General features: G+C 46.0%; 1 protein-coding gene across 1 annotated transcript in view; it reads left to right on the top strand.

Moving 5' to 3' along the window:
- Positions 1–9296: 9296 nt before the first annotated feature.
- SLC24A4 (solute carrier family 24 member 4) overlaps positions 9297–19129 on the top strand; it is a 55247-nt gene continuing 45414 nt past the window's right edge. The window contains exons 1-2 of the mRNA XM_075844322.1: positions 9297–9643; positions 14469–14582. Coding sequence (XP_075700437.1) covers positions 9484–9643; positions 14469–14582 — 274 coding nt within the window. The 5' untranslated portion in view covers positions 9297–9483. The remainder of the gene's footprint in view (positions 9644–14468; positions 14583–19129) is intronic.

Here is a 19129-nt window from a genome sequence, read left to right as displayed (position 1 = left end):
TTCTGAGTATAGATAATGTAGTAGATGTTACCTGCAGTCCTATGTAACACCACACATAACACACAGTGATAACTCTCTGAGTACAGATAATGTAGTAGATGTTACCTGCAGTCCTATGTAACACCAGAGATAACACAGTGATAACTCTCTGAGTACAGATAATGTAGTCGATATTACCCGCAGTCCTATGTAACACCACAGATAACACAGTGATAACTCTCTGAGTATAGATAATGTAGTAGTGTTACCTGCAGTCCTATGTAACACCACAGATAACAGTGATAACTCTCCGAGTACAGATAATGTAGTAGTGTTACCTGCAGTCCTATGTAACACCACAGATAACACAGTGATAACGCTCTGAGTACAGATAATGTAGTCGATGTTACCTGCAGTCCTATGTAACACCACATATAACACAGTGATTACTCTCTGAGTACAGATAATGTAGTAGATGTTACCTGCAGTCCTATGTAACACCACAGATAACACAGTGATAACTCTCCGAGTACAGATAATGTATTAGATGTTACCTGCAGTCCTATGTAACACCACAGATAGCTCTCTGAGTACAGATAATGTAGTAGCTGATACCTGCAGTCCTATGTAACACCACATATAACACAGTGATAACTCTCTGAGTATAGATAATGTAGTAGATGTTACCTGCAGTCCTATGTAACACCACAGATAACACAGTGATAACTCTGAGTACAGATAATGTAGTAGATGTTACCCTCAGTCCTATGTAACACCACATATAACACAGTGATAACTCTCTGTGTACAGATAATGTAGTAGATGTTACCTGCAGTCCTATGTAACACCACATATAACACAGTGATAACTCTCTGAGTACAGATAATGTAGTAGTGTTACCTGCAGTCCTATGTAACACCACAGATAACACAGTGATAACTCTCTGAGTACAGATAATGTAGTAGTGTTACCTGCAGTCCTATGTAACACCACAGATAACACAGTGATAACTCTCTGAGTATAGATAATGTAGTAGTGTTACCTGCAGTCCTATGTAACACCACAGATAACAGTGATAACTCTCCGAGTACAGATAATGTAGTAGTGTTACCTGCAGTCCTATGTAACACCACAGATAACACAGTGATAACGCTCTGAGTACAGATAATGTAGTCGATGTTACCTGCAGTCCTATGTAACACTACATATAACACAGTGATAACTCTCTGAGTACAGATATGTAGTAGATGTTACCTGCAGTCCTATGTAACACCACATATAACACAGTGATTACTCTCTGAGTACAGATAATGTAGTAGATGTTACCTGCAGTCCTATGTAACACCACAGATAACACAGTGATAACTCTCCGAGTACAGATAATGTATTAGATGTTACCTGCAGTCCTATGTAACACCACAGATAGCTCTCTGAGTACAGATAATGTAGTAGCTGATACCTGCAGTCCTATGTAACACCACATATAACACAGTGATAACTCTCTGAGTACAGATAATGTAGTAGATGTTACCTGCAGTCCTATGTAACACCACAGATAACACAGTGATAACTCTGATTACAGATAATGTAGTAGTGTTACCTGCAGTCCTATGTAACACCACAGATAACACACAGTGATAACTTTCTGAGTATAGATAATGTAGTAGATGTTACCTGCAGTCCTATGTAACACCACACATAACACACAGTGATAACTCTCTGAGTACAGATAATGTAGTAGATGTTACCTGCAGTCCTATGTAACACCAGAGATAACACAGTGATAACTCTCTGAGTACAGATAATGTAGTCGATATTACCCGCAGTCCTATGTAACACCACAGATAACACAGTGATAACTCTCTGAGTATAGATAATGTAGTAGTGTTACCTGCAGTCCTATGTAACACCACAGATAACAGTGATAACTCTCCGAGTACAGATAATGTAGTAGTGTTACCTGCAGTCCTATGTAACACCACAGATAACACAGTGATAACGCTCTGAGTACAGATAATGTAGTCGATGTTACCTGCAGTCCTATGTAACACCACATATAACACAGTGATAACTCTCTGAGTACAGATAATGTAGTAGATGTTACCTGCAGTCCTATGTAACACCACAGATAACACAGTGATAACTCTCCGAGTACAGATAATGTATTAGATGTTACCTGCAGTCCTATGTAACACCACAGATAGCTCTCTGAGTACAGATAATGTAGTAGCTGATACCTGCAGTCCTATGTAACACCACATATAACACAGTGATAACTCTCTGAGTATAGATAATGTAGTAGATGTTACCTGCAGTCCTATGTAACACCACAGATAACACAGTGATAACTCTGAGTACAGATAATGTAGTAGATGTTACCCTCAGTCCTATGTAACACCACATATAACACAGTGATAACTCTCTGTGTACAGATAATGTAGTAGATGTTACCTGCAGTCCTATGTAACACCACATATAACACAGTGATAACTCTCTGAGTACAGATAATGTAGTAGTGTTACCTGCAGTCCTATGTAACACCACAGATAACACAGTGATAACTCTCTGAGTACAGATAATGTAGTAGTGTTACCTGCAGTCCTATGTAACACCACAGATAACACAGTGATAACTCTCTGAGTATAGATAATGTAGTAGTGTTACCTGCAGTCCTATGTAACACCACAGATAACAGTGATAACTCTCCGAGTACAGATAATGTAGTAGTGTTACCTGCAGTCCTATGTAACACCACAGATAACACAGTGATAACGCTCTGAGTACAGATAATGTAGTCGATGTTACCTGCAGTCCTATGTAACACTACATATAACACAGTGATAACTCTCTGAGTACAGATATGTAGTAGATGTTACCTGCAGTCCTATGTAACACCACATATAACACAGTGATTACTCTCTGAGTACAGATAATGTAGTAGATGTTACCTGCAGTCCTATGTAACACCACAGATAACACAGTGATAACTCTCCGAGTACAGATAATGTATTAGATGTTACCTGCAGTCCTATGTAACACCACAGATAGCTCTCTGAGTACAGATAATGTAGTAGCTGATACCTGCAGTCCTATGTAACACCACATATAACACAGTGATAACTCTCTGAGTATAGATAATGTAGTAGATGTTACCTGCAGTCCTATGTAACACCACAGATAACACAGTGATAACTCTGAGTACAGATAATGTAGTAGATGTTACCTGCAGTCCTATGTAACACCACGGATAACATAGTGATAACTCTCTGAGTACAGATAATGTAGTAGTGTTACCTGCAGTCCTATGTAACACCACAGATAACACACAGTGATAACTTTCTGAGTATAGATAATGTAGTAGATGTTACCTGCAGTCCTATGTAACACCACACATAACACACAGTGATAACTCTCTGAGTACAGATAATGTAGTAGATGTTACCTGCAGTCCTATGTAACACCAGAGATAACACAGTGATAACTCTCTGAGTACAGATAATGTAGTAGATGTTACCTGCAGTCCTATGTAACACAACAGATAACACAGTGATAACTCTCTGAGTACAGATAATGTAGTAGTGTTACCTGCAGTCCTATGTAACACCACAGATAGCACAGTGATAACTCTCTGAGTACAGATAATGTAGTAGATGTTACCTGCAGTCCTATGTAACACCACAGATAACACAGTGATAACTCTCTAGTACAGATAATGTAGTAGATGTTACCTGCAGTCCTATGTAACACCACAGATAACACAGTGATAACTCTCTGAGTACAGATAATGTAGTAGATGTTACCTGCAGTCCTATGTAACACCACAGATAACACAGGGATAACTCTCTGTGTACAGATAATGTAGTAGATGTTACCTGCAGTCCTATGTAACACCACAGATAACACAGGGATAACTCTCTGTGTACAGATAATGTAGTAGATGTTACCTGCAGTCCTATGTAACACAACAGATAACACAGGGATAACTCTCTGTGTACAGATAATGTAGTAGATGTTACCTGCAGTCCTATGTAACACCACAGATAACACAGGGATAACTCTCTGTGTACAGATAATGTAGTAGATGTTACCTGCAGTCCTATGTAACACAACAGATAACACAGTGATAACTCTCTGAGTACAGATAATGTAGTAGATGTTACCTGCAGTCCTATGTAACACCACAGATAACACAGTGATAACTCTCTGAGTACAGATAATGTAGTAGATGTTACCTGCAGTCCTATGTAACACCACAGATAACACAGTGATAACTCTCTGAGTACAGATAATGTAGTAGATGTTACCTGCAGTCCTATGTAACACCACAGATAACAGTGATAACTCTCTGAGTACAGATAATGTATTAGATGTTACCTGCAGTCCTATGTAACACCACAGATAACTCTCTGAGTACAGATAATGTAGTAGATGTTACCTGCAGTCCTATGTAACACAACAGATAACACAGTGATAACTCTCTGAGTACAGATAATGTAGTCGATGTTACCTGCAGTCCTATGTAACACCACATATAACACAGTGATAACTCTCTGAGTACAGATATGTAGTAGATGTTACCTGCAGTCCTATGTAACACCACAGATAACACAGTGATAACTCTCTGAGTACAGATAATGTAGTAGTGTTACCTGCAGTCCTATGTAACACCACAGATAACACAGTGATAACTCTCTGAGTACAGATAATGTAGTAGATGTTACCTGCAGTCCTATGTAACACCACGGATAACATAGTGATAACTCTCTGAGTACAGATAATGTAGTAGTGTTACCTGCAGTCCTATGTAACACCACAGATAACACAGTGATAACTCTCTGAGTACAGATAATGTAGTAGATGTTACCTGCAGTCCTATGTAACACCACGGATAACATAGTGATAACTCTCTGAGTACAGATAATGTAGTAGTGTTACCTGCAGTCCTATGTAACACCACAGATAACACAGTGATAACTCTCTGAGTACAGATAATGTAGTAGATGTTACCTGCAGTCCGATGTAACAGCACAGATAACACAGGGATAACTCTCTGTGTACAGATAATGTAGTAGATGTTACCTGCAGTCCTATGTAACACAACAGATAACACAGTGATAACTCTCTGAGTACAGATAATGTAGTAGTGTTACCTGCAGTCCTATGTAACACCACAGATAGCACAGTGATAACTCTCTGAGTACAGATAATGTAGTAGATGTTACCTGCAGTCCTATGTAACACCACAGATAACACAGTGATAACTCTCTAGTACAGATAATGTAGTAGATGTTACCTGCAGTCCTATGTAACACCACAGATAACACAGTGATAACTCTCTGAGTACAGATAATGTAGTAGATGTTACCTGCAGTCCTATGTAACACCACAGATAACACAGGGATAACTCTCTGTGTACAGATAATGTAGTAGATGTTACCTGCAGTCCTATGTAACACCACAGATAACACAGGGATAACTCTCTGTGTACAGATAATGTAGTAGATGTTACCTGCAGTCCTATGTAACACAACAGATAACACAGGGATAACTCTCTGTGTACAGATAATGTAGTAGATGTTACCTGCAGTCCTATGTAACACCACAGATAACACAGGGATAACTCTCTGTGTACAGATAATGTAGTAGATGTTACCTGCAGTCCTATGTAACACAACAGATAACACAGTGATAACTCTCTGAGTACAGATAATGTAGTAGATGTTACCTGCAGTCCTATGTAACACCACAGATAACACAGTGATAACTCTCTGAGTACAGATAATGTAGTAGATGTTACCTGCAGTCCTATGTAACACCACAGATAACACAGTGATAACTCTCTGAGTACAGATAATGTAGTAGATGTTACCTGCAGTCCTATGTAACACCACAGATAACAGTGATAACTCTCTGAGTACAGATAATGTATTAGATGTTACCTGCAGTCCTATGTAACACCACAGATAACTCTCTGAGTACAGATAATGTAGTAGATGATACCTGCAGTCCTATGTAACACCACATATAACACAGTGATAACTCTCTGAGTATAGATAATGTAGTAGATGTTACCTGCAGTCCTATGTAACACCACGGATAATACAGTAGAGATCTTTGTTGGGAGTTGTCAGTTTAATAGGGAGTTAAATAAAGGTTCATTATGACATCACTTAGGCTATGTGCACACACACTAATTACGTCCGTAATTGACGGACGTATTTCGGCCGCAAGTACCGGACCGAACACAGTGCAGGGAGCCGGGCTCCTAGCATCATACTTATGTACGATGCTAGGAGTCCCTGCCTCGCTGCAGGACAACTGTCCCGTACTGTAATCATGTTTTCAGTACGGGACAGTAGTTCCACGGAGAGGCAGGGACTCCTAGCGTCGTACATAAGTATGATGCTAGGAGCCCGGCTCCCTGCACTGTGTTCGGTCCGGGACTTGCGGCTGAAATACGTCCGTCAATTACGGACGTAATTAGTGTGTGTGCACATACCCTTACAGGGGTTTTTCATGTTTTCCTCGGCTGTATATCAGCTCTGCTACATTAGGGCACATTTATTATCAGTGACTCCAGTGTAGCTGCATTGTGTATTGGAGTCGGAGGTAGTCTGAAATCTTGTTCATCAGAGGCTCAGGCTGCTGCTGTCTCTCCTCCATGCTTAAGGCCACGATCACACACAGTTTTACAGGAGAGGACACAAAACGAAGGAAATGTATAAAGAAATGACTGATGCTTCTTCTGTGTCCACTCCTGGGTTTGGCCCAAAAAACTGAGACAAAAACTGCGTCAAAACTGTGTGTGTGATCCTGGCCTACACTGCAGCTTGGCTTGTACTGACGCCACTGATTATCACTGTCCATACACGCCGCTGATTATCACTGTCCATACACACCGCTGATTATCACACTGTCCATACACGCCACTGATTATCACACTGTCCATACACGCCACTGATTATCACACTGTCCATACACGCCGCTGATTATCACACTGTCCATACACGCCGCTGATTATCACTGTCCATACACGCCGCTGATTATCACTGTCCATACACACCGCTGATTATCACACTGTCCATACACGCCACTGATTATCACACTGTCCATACACGCCACTGATTATCACACTGTCCATACACGCCGCTGATTATCACACTGTCCATACACGCCGCTGATTATCACTGTCCATACACGCCGCTGATTATCACTGTCCATACACGCCACTGATTATCACTGTCCATACACGCCACTGATTATCACTGTCCATACACGCCGCTGATTATCACTGTCCATACACGCCGCTGATTATCACTGTCCATACACGCCACTGATTATCACACTGTCCATACACGCCGCTGATTATCACTGTCCATACACGCCGCTGATTATCACACTGTCCATACACGCCGCTGATTATCACTGTCCATACACGCCACTGATTATCACTGTCCATACACGCCACTGATTATCACTGTCCATACACGCCGCTGATTATCACTGTCCATACACGCCGCTGATTATCACACTGTCCATACACGCCACTGATTATCACTGTCCATACACGCCACTGATTATCACTGTCCATACACGCCACTGATTATCACTGTCCATACACGCCGCTGATTATCACTGTCCGTACACACCGCTGATTATCACACTGTCCATACACGCCACTGATTATCACTGTCCATACACGCCGCTGATTATCACTGTCCATACACGCCGCTGATTATCACTGTCCATACACGCCACTGATTATCACACTGTCCATACACGCCGCTGATTATCACTGTCCATACACGCCGCTGATTATCACTGTCCATACACGCCGCTGATTATCACACTGTCCATACACGCCGCTGATTATCACACTGTCCATACACGCCGCTGATTATCACTGTCCATACACGCCGCTGATTATCACTGTCCATACACGCCGCTGATTATCACTGTCCATACACGCCGCTGATTATCACTGTCCATACACGCCGCTGATTATCACACTGTCCATACACGCCGCTGATTATCACTGTCCATACACGCCGCTGATTATCACTGTCCATACACGCCACTGATTATCACTGTCCATACACGCCACTGATTATCACACTGTCCATACACGCCGCTGATTATCACTGTCCATACACGCCACTGATTATCACTGTCCATACACGCCGCTGATTATCACTGTCCATACACGCCGCTGATTATCACACTGTCCGTACACACCGCTGATTATCACACTGTCTTTACACGCCGCTGATTATCACACTGTCCATACACGCCGCTGATTATCACGCTGTCTGTACATGCCGCTGATTATCACACTGTCCGTACACGCCGCTGATTATCACACTGTCCATACACGCCACTGATTATCGCACTGTCTTTACACGCCGCTGATTATCACACTGTCCATACACTCCGCTGATTATCACACTGTCCATACACGCCGCTGATTATCGCACTGTCCATACACGCCGCTGATTATCGCAATGTCCATACACGCCGCTGATTATCGCACTGTCCGTACATGCCGCTGATTATCACACTGTCTTTACACGCCGCTGATTATCACACTGTCCGTACACACCGCTGATTATCACACTGTCTTTACACGCCGCTGATTATCGCACTGTCTTTACACGCCGCTGATTATCACACTGTCCATACACGCCGCTGATTATCACGCTGTCCGTACACGCCGCTGATTATCACACTGTCCCTACACGCCACTGATTATCGCACTGTCTTTACACGCCGCTGATTATCGCACTGTCCTTACACGCCGCTGATTATCACACTGTCCTTACATGCCACTATTTATCACGCTGTCCGTACATGCCGCTGATTATCGCACTGTCCGTACACGCCGCTGATTATCGCACTGCCCGTACACGCCGCTGATTATCGCACTGCCCCTACACGCCACTGATTATCGCACTGTCTTTACACGCCGCTGATTATCGCACTGTCCGTACACGCCGCTGATTATCGCACTGTCCGTCCTTGGTGGTGCCAATAATACAGGTCGATGGCAGTAATCTGAATCCTTGCCTTGGGTGATAGAAGCCGAGCTCCGGTCAGGGGCCCCGGTATTATCAGGGGCCACACTTCTCACCCCATCTGGGTCTCACTTATTTTCACTGCTGGCTCTTTAATTAATCAAATCAATTCATTTCGTCCTCGGGTCTGTTAACCCTTTCACCCCTGCAGGCATCTCCTGTGGCATAGAGGGTGCTGTGCTCCATGTGACTGCAGGGTAAGTTTCCTCCAGTGATTGGCAGGAGGAGGAGGAGGAGGCGAGGGCTCCCTCCCAGCCCGGGATCAGTGTGTGCAGGAGAGCAGGCTTAGGTGCAGTCAGTCCCCCTGTGCTGGGCTGCCATGCTGTGTGGGACCCTGCGCTGCACCTTGTGCCCATCTTTACGCAGCGCCCAGCAGCCTTAGGGGGTCTCATCCGCACTGTGCGCCCCACAACCTGCTGCAGCAGCCGGGGACATGACGGGCTGGACCGGAGGGTGGACATGCAGCCAAGCCGGGACCCAGCTCCTGAGAATGGGCAGGAGGAAGAGGAGGGAGAGGATGCTCCAGCAGGGCGCCTTCATCTGCAGCCTCCTGTTCGCGGTGTGGTGCCTGGCTGGCATTCTGCAAGGACCAGGTGAGTGTTGTGTGGGGGCCCCGGGGGCAGCAGAGTGGCACAGATGGCACAGGGGCTTGTGTAATCTCCCCCACCACCAGACCTGTGGCACAACCTGCGGAGACTGGCAGCGCTGGGAATCCCGGGAAGACGCTACATTGTATCAATATTGAGGTTCTGTTTTGCTGTTGTTTGATACAATCTGTAAACATGTAGGATTAAGGTCGTACAGATCTGATTGTATGAATTCTGGATCGTTGTGTTCTGTCCGACTGAAGTGAGGGATTTACATGGCAGCAGAAGGGATGGGGACACTGTGTCCTGTGCTGGAGTGACAGATGGTGGAATAGGTGATAGAGCCACTACAACCTGCTACTACAGTCAATTCTCAACAACTCCCATCGGACAGATCATCATCGTCCGACATTTATTTTACTATAATTAAAATAAAAATTAAAAATGACAACTGATTGGACAGATTTCCATTGGTCAGATATCGCCTGATCCGAAGGGGAAGATTGGTGATTTTAGGCACCGCTGATCTCCAGAATGAAAGATCCGACGCCTTTGGTACGACTTACAGATTTATATTATTGAATATCTGACTCATTCTCAGCACACGGAAATCTCTGAGCCGTACCAAAGGGGTCAGATTTCTCTAGAGAAGCGTACATTCTGGAGATCAGCGGTGCCTACGATCACAGACTTCACCAGTAATATATCACATGACGTATCAGAAGATTTTTGACTGGATTTCCCCTTTAATAATTTATGTTCCGACGTGTTAGCAGAATTGTCGTCAGGTCTATGACGGGGGAGGATTATGGAAGTTGGGGGCTAGAGGAAATTGAATTTGGCAATAACCCCTAATTCCTAATATGAGATATTGCCCACCCCGCCTCCCCTTCAAAATAAATCCATGATCCAGCTCTGTGTTCTGACGCCATCTTCATCTTCCTGGCAGCAGAGCCCGAAAAAGTGCCAATAACCCTTCAACTGAATGTGGGTGACACTAGTCATTGAGATCCAGAGTTGTCACCCACATCTGAAGTCTCTGTTGCTAAGCAACGGCCCCAACATATTACAAAGACCACCGCTAAGTAAAAAATATTAATAAAGGAGTTTCCCTTTAAGAAACATTTGACCCTAAAATGACCAAAATCCGAATAAATAGAAATCCTTATGTCGTTTTCTGTATTTTTTGTTATATCAGATCCTGGGAAAGCTGAGTGACAGACAATATGTCCGCATTATAGGCCCCTAAATAGCATATCTGCTTAGTTATAAGGTGATCTATCTCTTCCTGGGAAAGCTGGGTGACACTTTGGGAGCTGTAATGGCCGCCCCTTTAGTTGTCACCCAGCTTTCCCAGATACAGATAAAATGTTTGAGCTAGTTATGATATAAATACAGGATTTCCCCCTTATCCAGAGGTTTGTTACATGTATTTTTGGGGCGCTCGCGGCTCGTCGCCACAGAAGAGCGGAGACATCAGAGGTCGCCGTGTAATGGATGCCGTTTGACCTTTGTGTTACGTAAAGGAGATTGTCATCTGAGTACGTTAAAGTCACGGCTTGTCCCTCCCGCCACACAAGGCAGGATTAACCTTGAGGCTTTGTTTCAAAAATAAACTCAAAGAAGAATCAATTTGTAGCAATCTGATCTGAATCAACCTGAGGAGGCGGCCGCCATTTCTTCCAGGGAAGCGGACGGCGGCGGAGCGCGCGGCGTATTCTCTTACAGCGCAAAACACAATTTAGCGCTTTTTAAACTTAGGCTCTGTTCACATTACAAGCATATTCATAGGCCGCCATTCACCCGGTGTATGCCAAAAGGCGCCGTTTTGCCATACGCCGGGTTGGTTTGCGTTGGCATACTTTGTCTTTTGCGGTATGGAATAGCGTAGTAGACTATGGTATACAGTAAAAAACGTATACCGCGCGGTATTCGCTTTCTTTTACAATAGGGCCCTATATAGTGGGATATGTGGCAGTCTTCCGTACCTCCGGTAGATCCTCCTGGCGTAACCTCTGATGTCATGTGAACAGAGCCGTATACTTCCTGGAGGTACTCGGTACCTCGCGCCTCAGTGGCGTCTCATGTGCTTATTAAATTAAAGACCCAGCATCAAGTCTATCATTTATATATAGAGGAGAAACCAGTGCAGGTTGTTTCTAATGTATTGATTGGAGACACCTTGTGCCTCATGCCTCATACCTTAGTGATGTCACTGGCAGTTACTCAGCTTTCCCAGATGTCTGAAAAGCACATTTACCTAGCTGCATAACAGTACAGGAAAATGAGACTTATCTGTGCCTAGATAGGCATTCTGGAGTCCCCTAGTGGCCATATTGGTTGTCACCCAGCTTTCCCAGAAACAGATACCTAAGAAATGGCCGAAAAGAAGGTCAAGGTCTTCTCACTATGTTCCTCAGCCGTTTCTTAGTTGTACCTTTTTCTAGGAAAGTTGGGTAACAACCAATATTGTCACCATTACAACTGCCACCCAGCTTTCCCAGGCTCCTGAACAGCAAATCTGCCTAATTATGCAGCAAAATGGGTTGTATCACTGCATAACAAAGCATCATTGCCATTCGGGAGTTGGGCAAAGCTGAGTGACAACCCATGTGGATGTGTAAAGACGGCTAAGTCACCCAGCTTTCCCAGAAGCGGATATAAGTAAGAAATGTCTGAACAGTCCGCCGGTGGTCAAGCACTATGGACATCTGCAGCTGATTTTCGCTCTTTCCCTTCACCGCTCTCTTCCTCCGTTTCTTCTCGTCCCTTTGAGATTTTTTTTTTTAAATTAAGAACCATGTGTTCATTTCTCATAATTAAAATCGGTAAATGTCATGTGACTCAGCCCTGTGTGTTATGAGGAGCCCGGGTGACGTGTTCCGGGGTCTATTGATGCGCTGCGATGGCGCAGGAGGGGGAAGGTCACATGACTCTGTGGCGTTTATAAACATTATATTGAATAACGGCTTAAAGGGCCGGTCCAGACTTATGTAAGTATCACTGAATCCTTATATAATGAAAAGTTCTTTTAAATGTCTCACTTCATCCACATTTTCAAGATCTCTACTGGCTGTATGTGAATGGAAAGATTCTGAGGCTGACAACCTGGCTTGGCACAAATCTCTCTCTTGACCTGATACTTTGCTACAATGTATCAGTGTAGATATAATGTATCAGTCTGGAGTCCAGGCTGGTTAGGTCACAGAATTCTCTAAACTATTCTGAGGATTTGTTACAGTGTATCAGTGCAGAAAAAATTATCAGTCTGGAGGAAGCTCCTAGAATTCTTTCTCCTGAACTGAAGGTTTGTTACAATGTATCAGTGTTAATAAAATGTATTTTTATGGGGTCCACACATCTTATCTCGTAGAATTATCTCTCCTGACCTGACGGTTCGTTACAATGTATAAGTGAAGGTTGTATGTATCAGTCTGGAGTTCAGGCTGGTTAGGTCACAGAAGTCTCTCTCCTGCCCTGAGTGTTTGTTACAATGTATCAGTGTTAATAAAATGTATTTTTATGGGGTCCACACATCTTATCTCGTAGAATTATCTCTCCTGACCTGACGGTTCGTTACAATGTATAAGTGAAGGTTGTATGTATCAGTCTGGAGTTCAGGCTGGTTTGGTCACGGAATTCTCTATACTATTCTGAGGATTTGTTAGAGTGTATCAGTGCGCGATAATGTATCAGTCTGCAATCCAGACTGCTTCCTGACCTGGAGGTTTGTTACAGTGTATCAGTGCAGGTAAAATGTATTAGTCTGGAATGCAGTCTGGTTAGGTCATAGAAGTCTCTGTTCTGAGGATTTGTTACAATGTGTCTGTGTAGATCATTATGCACCTGTGACAGGTCAGGTATGATCCTGGAGAGACTTTTCCTCTCTTGTGGTAGATTGTGCGATGCTTCTTGTCATGGTGTGGACAAAAATCGCCACCTAGCCGTAGCCTTAGAGGAAATGGCGGACGCACATGCGATTAGAGAGTCTATATAATCAGTATGAGAACAGCAACTGAAGAAAATGGCGCTAAAAAACCACAGCGAAAACCAACCGATAAACCGCAGATTAACCGTGAAGCATTAAAAAGTACAACAAGCGACTGCTCACAAAGCTGGAAACAGCTGACTCCGGGAATTAGCACAGTTTTCTATTCCTCAGAGTCAGTGACATTGTGAACAAGCTAATCCCCCCTAATCCTTAAATCCTAATTTTTTCCTAAAAACAAAGCAAAAAAAATCTGGAGCGAAGTACACAGGGCCCGAGACCATCGAATTAACCCTTATTACATAATCTCCCATTATCTGGAATATGAACCTGGATAAATCACTCTGCAGCTCAGCATCAAGCACATGTTCACCCAGCTTTCCCAGACTCCTGAATGGTAATCTGCATAGATATATGGTAATAGTTCTCCACTTCCCATTTCGCTGCATGATTAGACAAATTTACCATTCAGGAATCTGAGAAAGTTGGGTGACAACCCTTGTGAGAGCTGTAGTGGCGAACATAGTGGTTATCACCAAATCACCCAGCTTTCCCAGAGAAAGATACAACTAACAAATCATTAAATAAATGGTGGCTCAAAGAGTTTTCATTTCAAGATTAGTCCGCCGGGCTGATGGGTCCTAAAGCAAAGCAGATTATAAACCAAAAAGTAGCCACGGCCCTCCAATCAGACCCGGAAAATACATATCGCTGCGGTGTCGGGGGAGGGGTTGGGTCCCCCTTTATAAATTGGATTTTGGAGATTTGACCCTTTTGAATCTATAGAATTTAGAGAAGTTAAAATGAGCCGAGCGTTTCATGAGATTTCTCTTTTTGCTACAGGACGAGGAAAATCATCGAGAGACCGCACAGCGGCGTCTAACGCCATTATATGGAGGAACCGTAAACTCATGGCGTCCGGCAATGGATCCATCGAGAAGAACTGCACCGAGCCAGGTAATTAGAAGATATCAATCACATGATCTATAATAGACTAATATATGTTATAACCCCACTTTATACTTATCTTGTACTAATTACATCATGAGTACTCCAGTTACCTCCAAAGCTGCATCCAGAACGCTGTTGGTTTCCAGTTTTTAAAAGTGCTGTGCATTTTGGTAGATCGTATGATCACAAAGCTGTAGATAAACCGCAGACATTTACGAAGTAGCAAAAACATATATTCGCTTTGGATGTGACCGGAGTATAAGTCTGAATATGTCCAAATATCAGTGCAGTTAAGTAATTGCAAAGTTATTCCAGTTGTTATTGTAATTGGTGGAGATCCCCTTTAAATTCTTGATATCTGCAGCGTTGACACAATCTCTGCTAATGGAACCTGCGTAGAGAGGAATCATAAAATATACATTATACAGGAAGGGATCGTTAGATCCGCCGCCCGTCCGCTCAGATTTTCTGCATGATTGTGCAGTAAAGAATACGAGGGAGAATGTTACCCGCTCAGGGCCAAAGATATCACAGATCTGACAATCACGAGGAGCGGGGAGAACACGTTATATGTTATTAGCGCCTCTCGTTCTGCAGTCGGATATTCTTTACATATGAGCCGTCCACAGATCAGCGGCGCACAGGCTGGAGAACACAGGGTTAAATGTGAGCGGCCTCATGGGCTGAGGGGGTGCAGAAGTGCGGCATGTGACCGGCTGGCGCTATATGAGCGGCTCTATGACTTTAACTATAAAGGGTCTCGGTGACCGGTGCTATATGGGTGTGAGGTGACCGGCGCTATATGGGTGTGAGGTGACCGGTGCTATATGGGTGTGAGGTGACCGGTGCTATATGGGGGTGAGGTGACCGGCGCTATATGGGGGTGAGGTGACCGGTGCTATATGGGGGTGAGGTGACCGGCGCTATATGGGGGTGAGGTGACCGGCGCTATATGGGGGTGAGGTGACCGGCGCTATATGGGGGTGAGGTGACCGGTGCTATATGGGTGTGAGGTGACCGGTGCTATATGGGTGTGAGGTGACCGGTGCTATATGGGGGTGAGGTGACCGGTGCTATATGGGGGTGAGGGGACTTGCGCTATATGGGGTGAGGTGACCGGTGCTATATGGGGGTGAGGTGACCGGTGCTATATGGGGGTGAGGTGACCGGCGCTATATGGGGGTGAGGTGACCGGCTGGCGCTATATGAGCGGCTCTATGACTTTAACTATAAAGGGTCTCGGTGACGGGCGCTATATGGGTGTGAGGTGACCGGCGCTATATGGGGGTGAGGTGACCGGCGCTATATGGGGGTGAGGTGACCGGCGCTATATGGGGGTGAGGTGACCGGTGCTATATGGGGGTGAGGTGACCGGCGCTATATGGGGGTGAGGTGACCGGTGCTATATGGGGGTGAGGTGACCGGTGCTATATGGGGGTAAGGTGACGGGCGCTATATGGGTGTGAGGTGACCGGTGCTATATGGGGGTGAGGTGACCGGCGCTATATGGGGGTAAGGTGACGGGCGCTATATGGGGGTGAGGTGACGGGCGCTATATGGGGGTGAGGGGACCGGTGCTATATGGGGGTGAGGTGACCGGCGCTATATGGGGGTGAGGTGACTTGCGCTATATGGGGGTAAGGTGACCGGTGCTATATGGGGGTGAGGTGACTGGCGCTATAGGGGGTGAGGTGACGGGCGCTATATGGGTGTGAGGTGACTGGCGCTATATGGGTGTGAGGTGACGGGCGCTATATGGGTGTGAGGTGACCGGCGCTATATGGGGGTGAGGGGACCGGTGCTATATGGGGGTGAGGTGACCGGCGCTATATGGGGGTGTGGTGACTGGCGCTATATGGGGGTGAGGTGACTGGCGCTATATGGGGGTGAGGTGACCGGCGATATATGGGGGTGAGGGGACTAGCGCTTTATGGGGGTGAGGTGACTGGCGCTATATGGGGGTGAGGTGACCGGCGCTATATGGGGGTGAGGGGACCGGTGCTATATGGGGGTGAGGGGACCGGTGCTATATGGGGGTGAGGTGACCGGTGCTATATGGGGGTGAGGTGAATGGCGCTATATGGGGGTGAGGTGACTGGCGCTATATGGGGGTGAGGTGACTGGCGCTATATGGGGGTGAGGTGACCGGCGATATATGGGGGTGAGGGGACTGGCGCTTTATGGGGGTGAGGTGACTGGCGCTATATGGGGGTGAGGTGACCGGCGCTATATGGGGGTGAGATGACCGGCGATATATGGGGGTGAGGTGACTTGCGCTATATGGGGGTGAGGTGACCGGTGCTATATGGGGGTGAGGTGACTGGCGCTATATGGGGGTGAGGTGACCGGTGCTATATGGGGGTGAGGTGACTGGCGATATATGGGGGTGAGATGACCGGCGATATATGGGGGTGAGGGGACTTGCGCTATATGGGGGTGAGGTGACTTGCGCTATATGGGGGTGAGGTTTGTAACTGGTACTATTATGTAAGCTGTGATTGGCAATCTATGGGGGATCTGTGGCTCTCTCTGTCATGGGTGTCACTTTTTCTGACTGTGTTATGGGGACACTGGCTGACACTGTTATGGCTTTTTACTATGGGACGTTATGGAGGCACTAACTATGGCTAGCAGTGTTCTGGAGGCACCGACTATTGCTGACAATGTTATATAAGCAATGAATGTGACTGGCAATGCTATGGAGGCACCAACTATGGCTGGCAATAATTCAGAGACATTGGCTATGACTGGGAATGTTGTGGAGGCACTGACTATGGCTGGCAATGTTATGGAGGCACTGTAGAAGGTATACATTTTGAGGACTATTATCCATACACAGAATAGGATTTCACGCTGCCCGGTTCTGTTATTGGATCTCCCCTGCGGAGAATAGAAATGCATTATGGGATTGTTATTTATGCAGTTGCCTTATACACAGCAGGTTCCCCACATCTGGACCTTTCTTGTGATTTCCCGACTCTTCCTTCTCAGTTCTCACATTGACGGCTCAGAGTTTTGTCTCGTTTCTGTATTTATTATAGGATATAAGCGGCTTGTAATCCACACTGCCCCCCGTCACCCGTGCCAACTCCCCGCTGCCCCCCATCACCCACGCCAACTCCCCGCTTCTCCCAGTCACCCACGCCAACTCCCCGCTTCTCCCAGTCACCCGCGCCAACTCCACACTGCTCCCCCGTCACCCACGCCCGCGCCCACTCCATATTGCCCTCCATTACCAGCGCCCACTCCACGCTGCCCCCCGTCAACCGCGCCCACTCCACATTGCCGTCCGTCACCGGAGCCCACTCCATGCTTCCCCCCAGTCACCGGAGCCCACTCCACGCTGCCCCCCATCACCCAAGCCCACTGCACGCTGCCCCCCGTCAACCGCACCCACTCCACATTGCCGTCCGTCACCGGAGCCCACTCCATGCTGCCCCCCAGTCACCCGCGCCCACTCCACGCTGCCCCCCAGTCACCCGCGCCCACTCCACATTGCCGTCCGTCACTGGAGCCCACTCCACGCTGCCCCCCAGTCACCCGCGCCCACTCCACGCTGCCCCCCATCACCCGCGCCCACTCCACGCTGCCCCCCCAGTCACTGGAGTCCACTCCGCACTGCCCTGTCACCCGTGCCCCCTTCACGCCCACGCACGTTGTTGCTAGGAAATTGTAAAATGAGATTTTCTTTGTTGCTTTTTCGGTTTATTTCTTTGTGGAAGTTGTAAATTTTCATCAATGCATCCAGTGAATAGAAGCCCCCCCTCCCCCGTCACGCAATAATCAGCCGCGCTCGCCGTCCCTTCATGTCCTAATGACCCTGTAATGTCTCAGATTCCACACACGTTTCACACTCATCAAGCAAATGTCTCAGCCATTCGCCGGTAGATGGGATGTGGGGGGGGGGTCATAGTCAGCGACTACCAGGGCTCGGGACCAGTCATACAGGGAGCATCACCTGTCACTACTGAGGGGGGGCACCACTAGCCCTTCTGGCCTCGAAACCCGAATTTTCCTAGTTTATTGATTGAGCCGGGCACAACACAGGGCACCAACCCACCGAAGGAAACGTAAGGAAAGATTTTGAGTTATTTTGTAGTTTTTTTCTCCATTCACATGCAGAGTTGCTTTTGTTATTCTGCTGGTTGCCCCTGGAAACAGACAGCAGTTTAGCTCCGCCCTTCTGTCAGACATGTGACCTAACATCTGAGCTCTAACTATGTAACGGGAAGCCAGCACAATTGCAGCTTTGGATGTGAACGGAGAAGAAAAATCGATGTAGATTTATATTATGGAATGTAATTCTAGTTACATCTGTCTCTGAGAAAGCTGGGTGACTAACAGTATGGCCGCCATTACAGATTCTATAGCGGTTGTCACTCCGTCCTGAATGTAAAATCTGATAATTATACAGTGATAGAGGAATGGGAATAAATCCCTCCATTCAGGAGTCTGGTAAAGCTGGGTGACAATGGAACATTTTTTTACGGGATCTGACGGTAGGGTTGCATGGCAATTTTTAACCATAGCATCTCCGACACAGCATCTACCGT

The sequence above is a fragment of the Rhinoderma darwinii genome, chromosome 12 (assembly GCF_050947455.1).
Source record: "Rhinoderma darwinii isolate aRhiDar2 chromosome 12, aRhiDar2.hap1, whole genome shotgun sequence".
In the NCBI taxonomy this organism is placed as follows: domain Eukaryota; kingdom Metazoa; phylum Chordata; class Amphibia; order Anura; family Rhinodermatidae; genus Rhinoderma; species Rhinoderma darwinii.
This window is presented reverse-complemented; position numbering and strand designations above follow the sequence as displayed.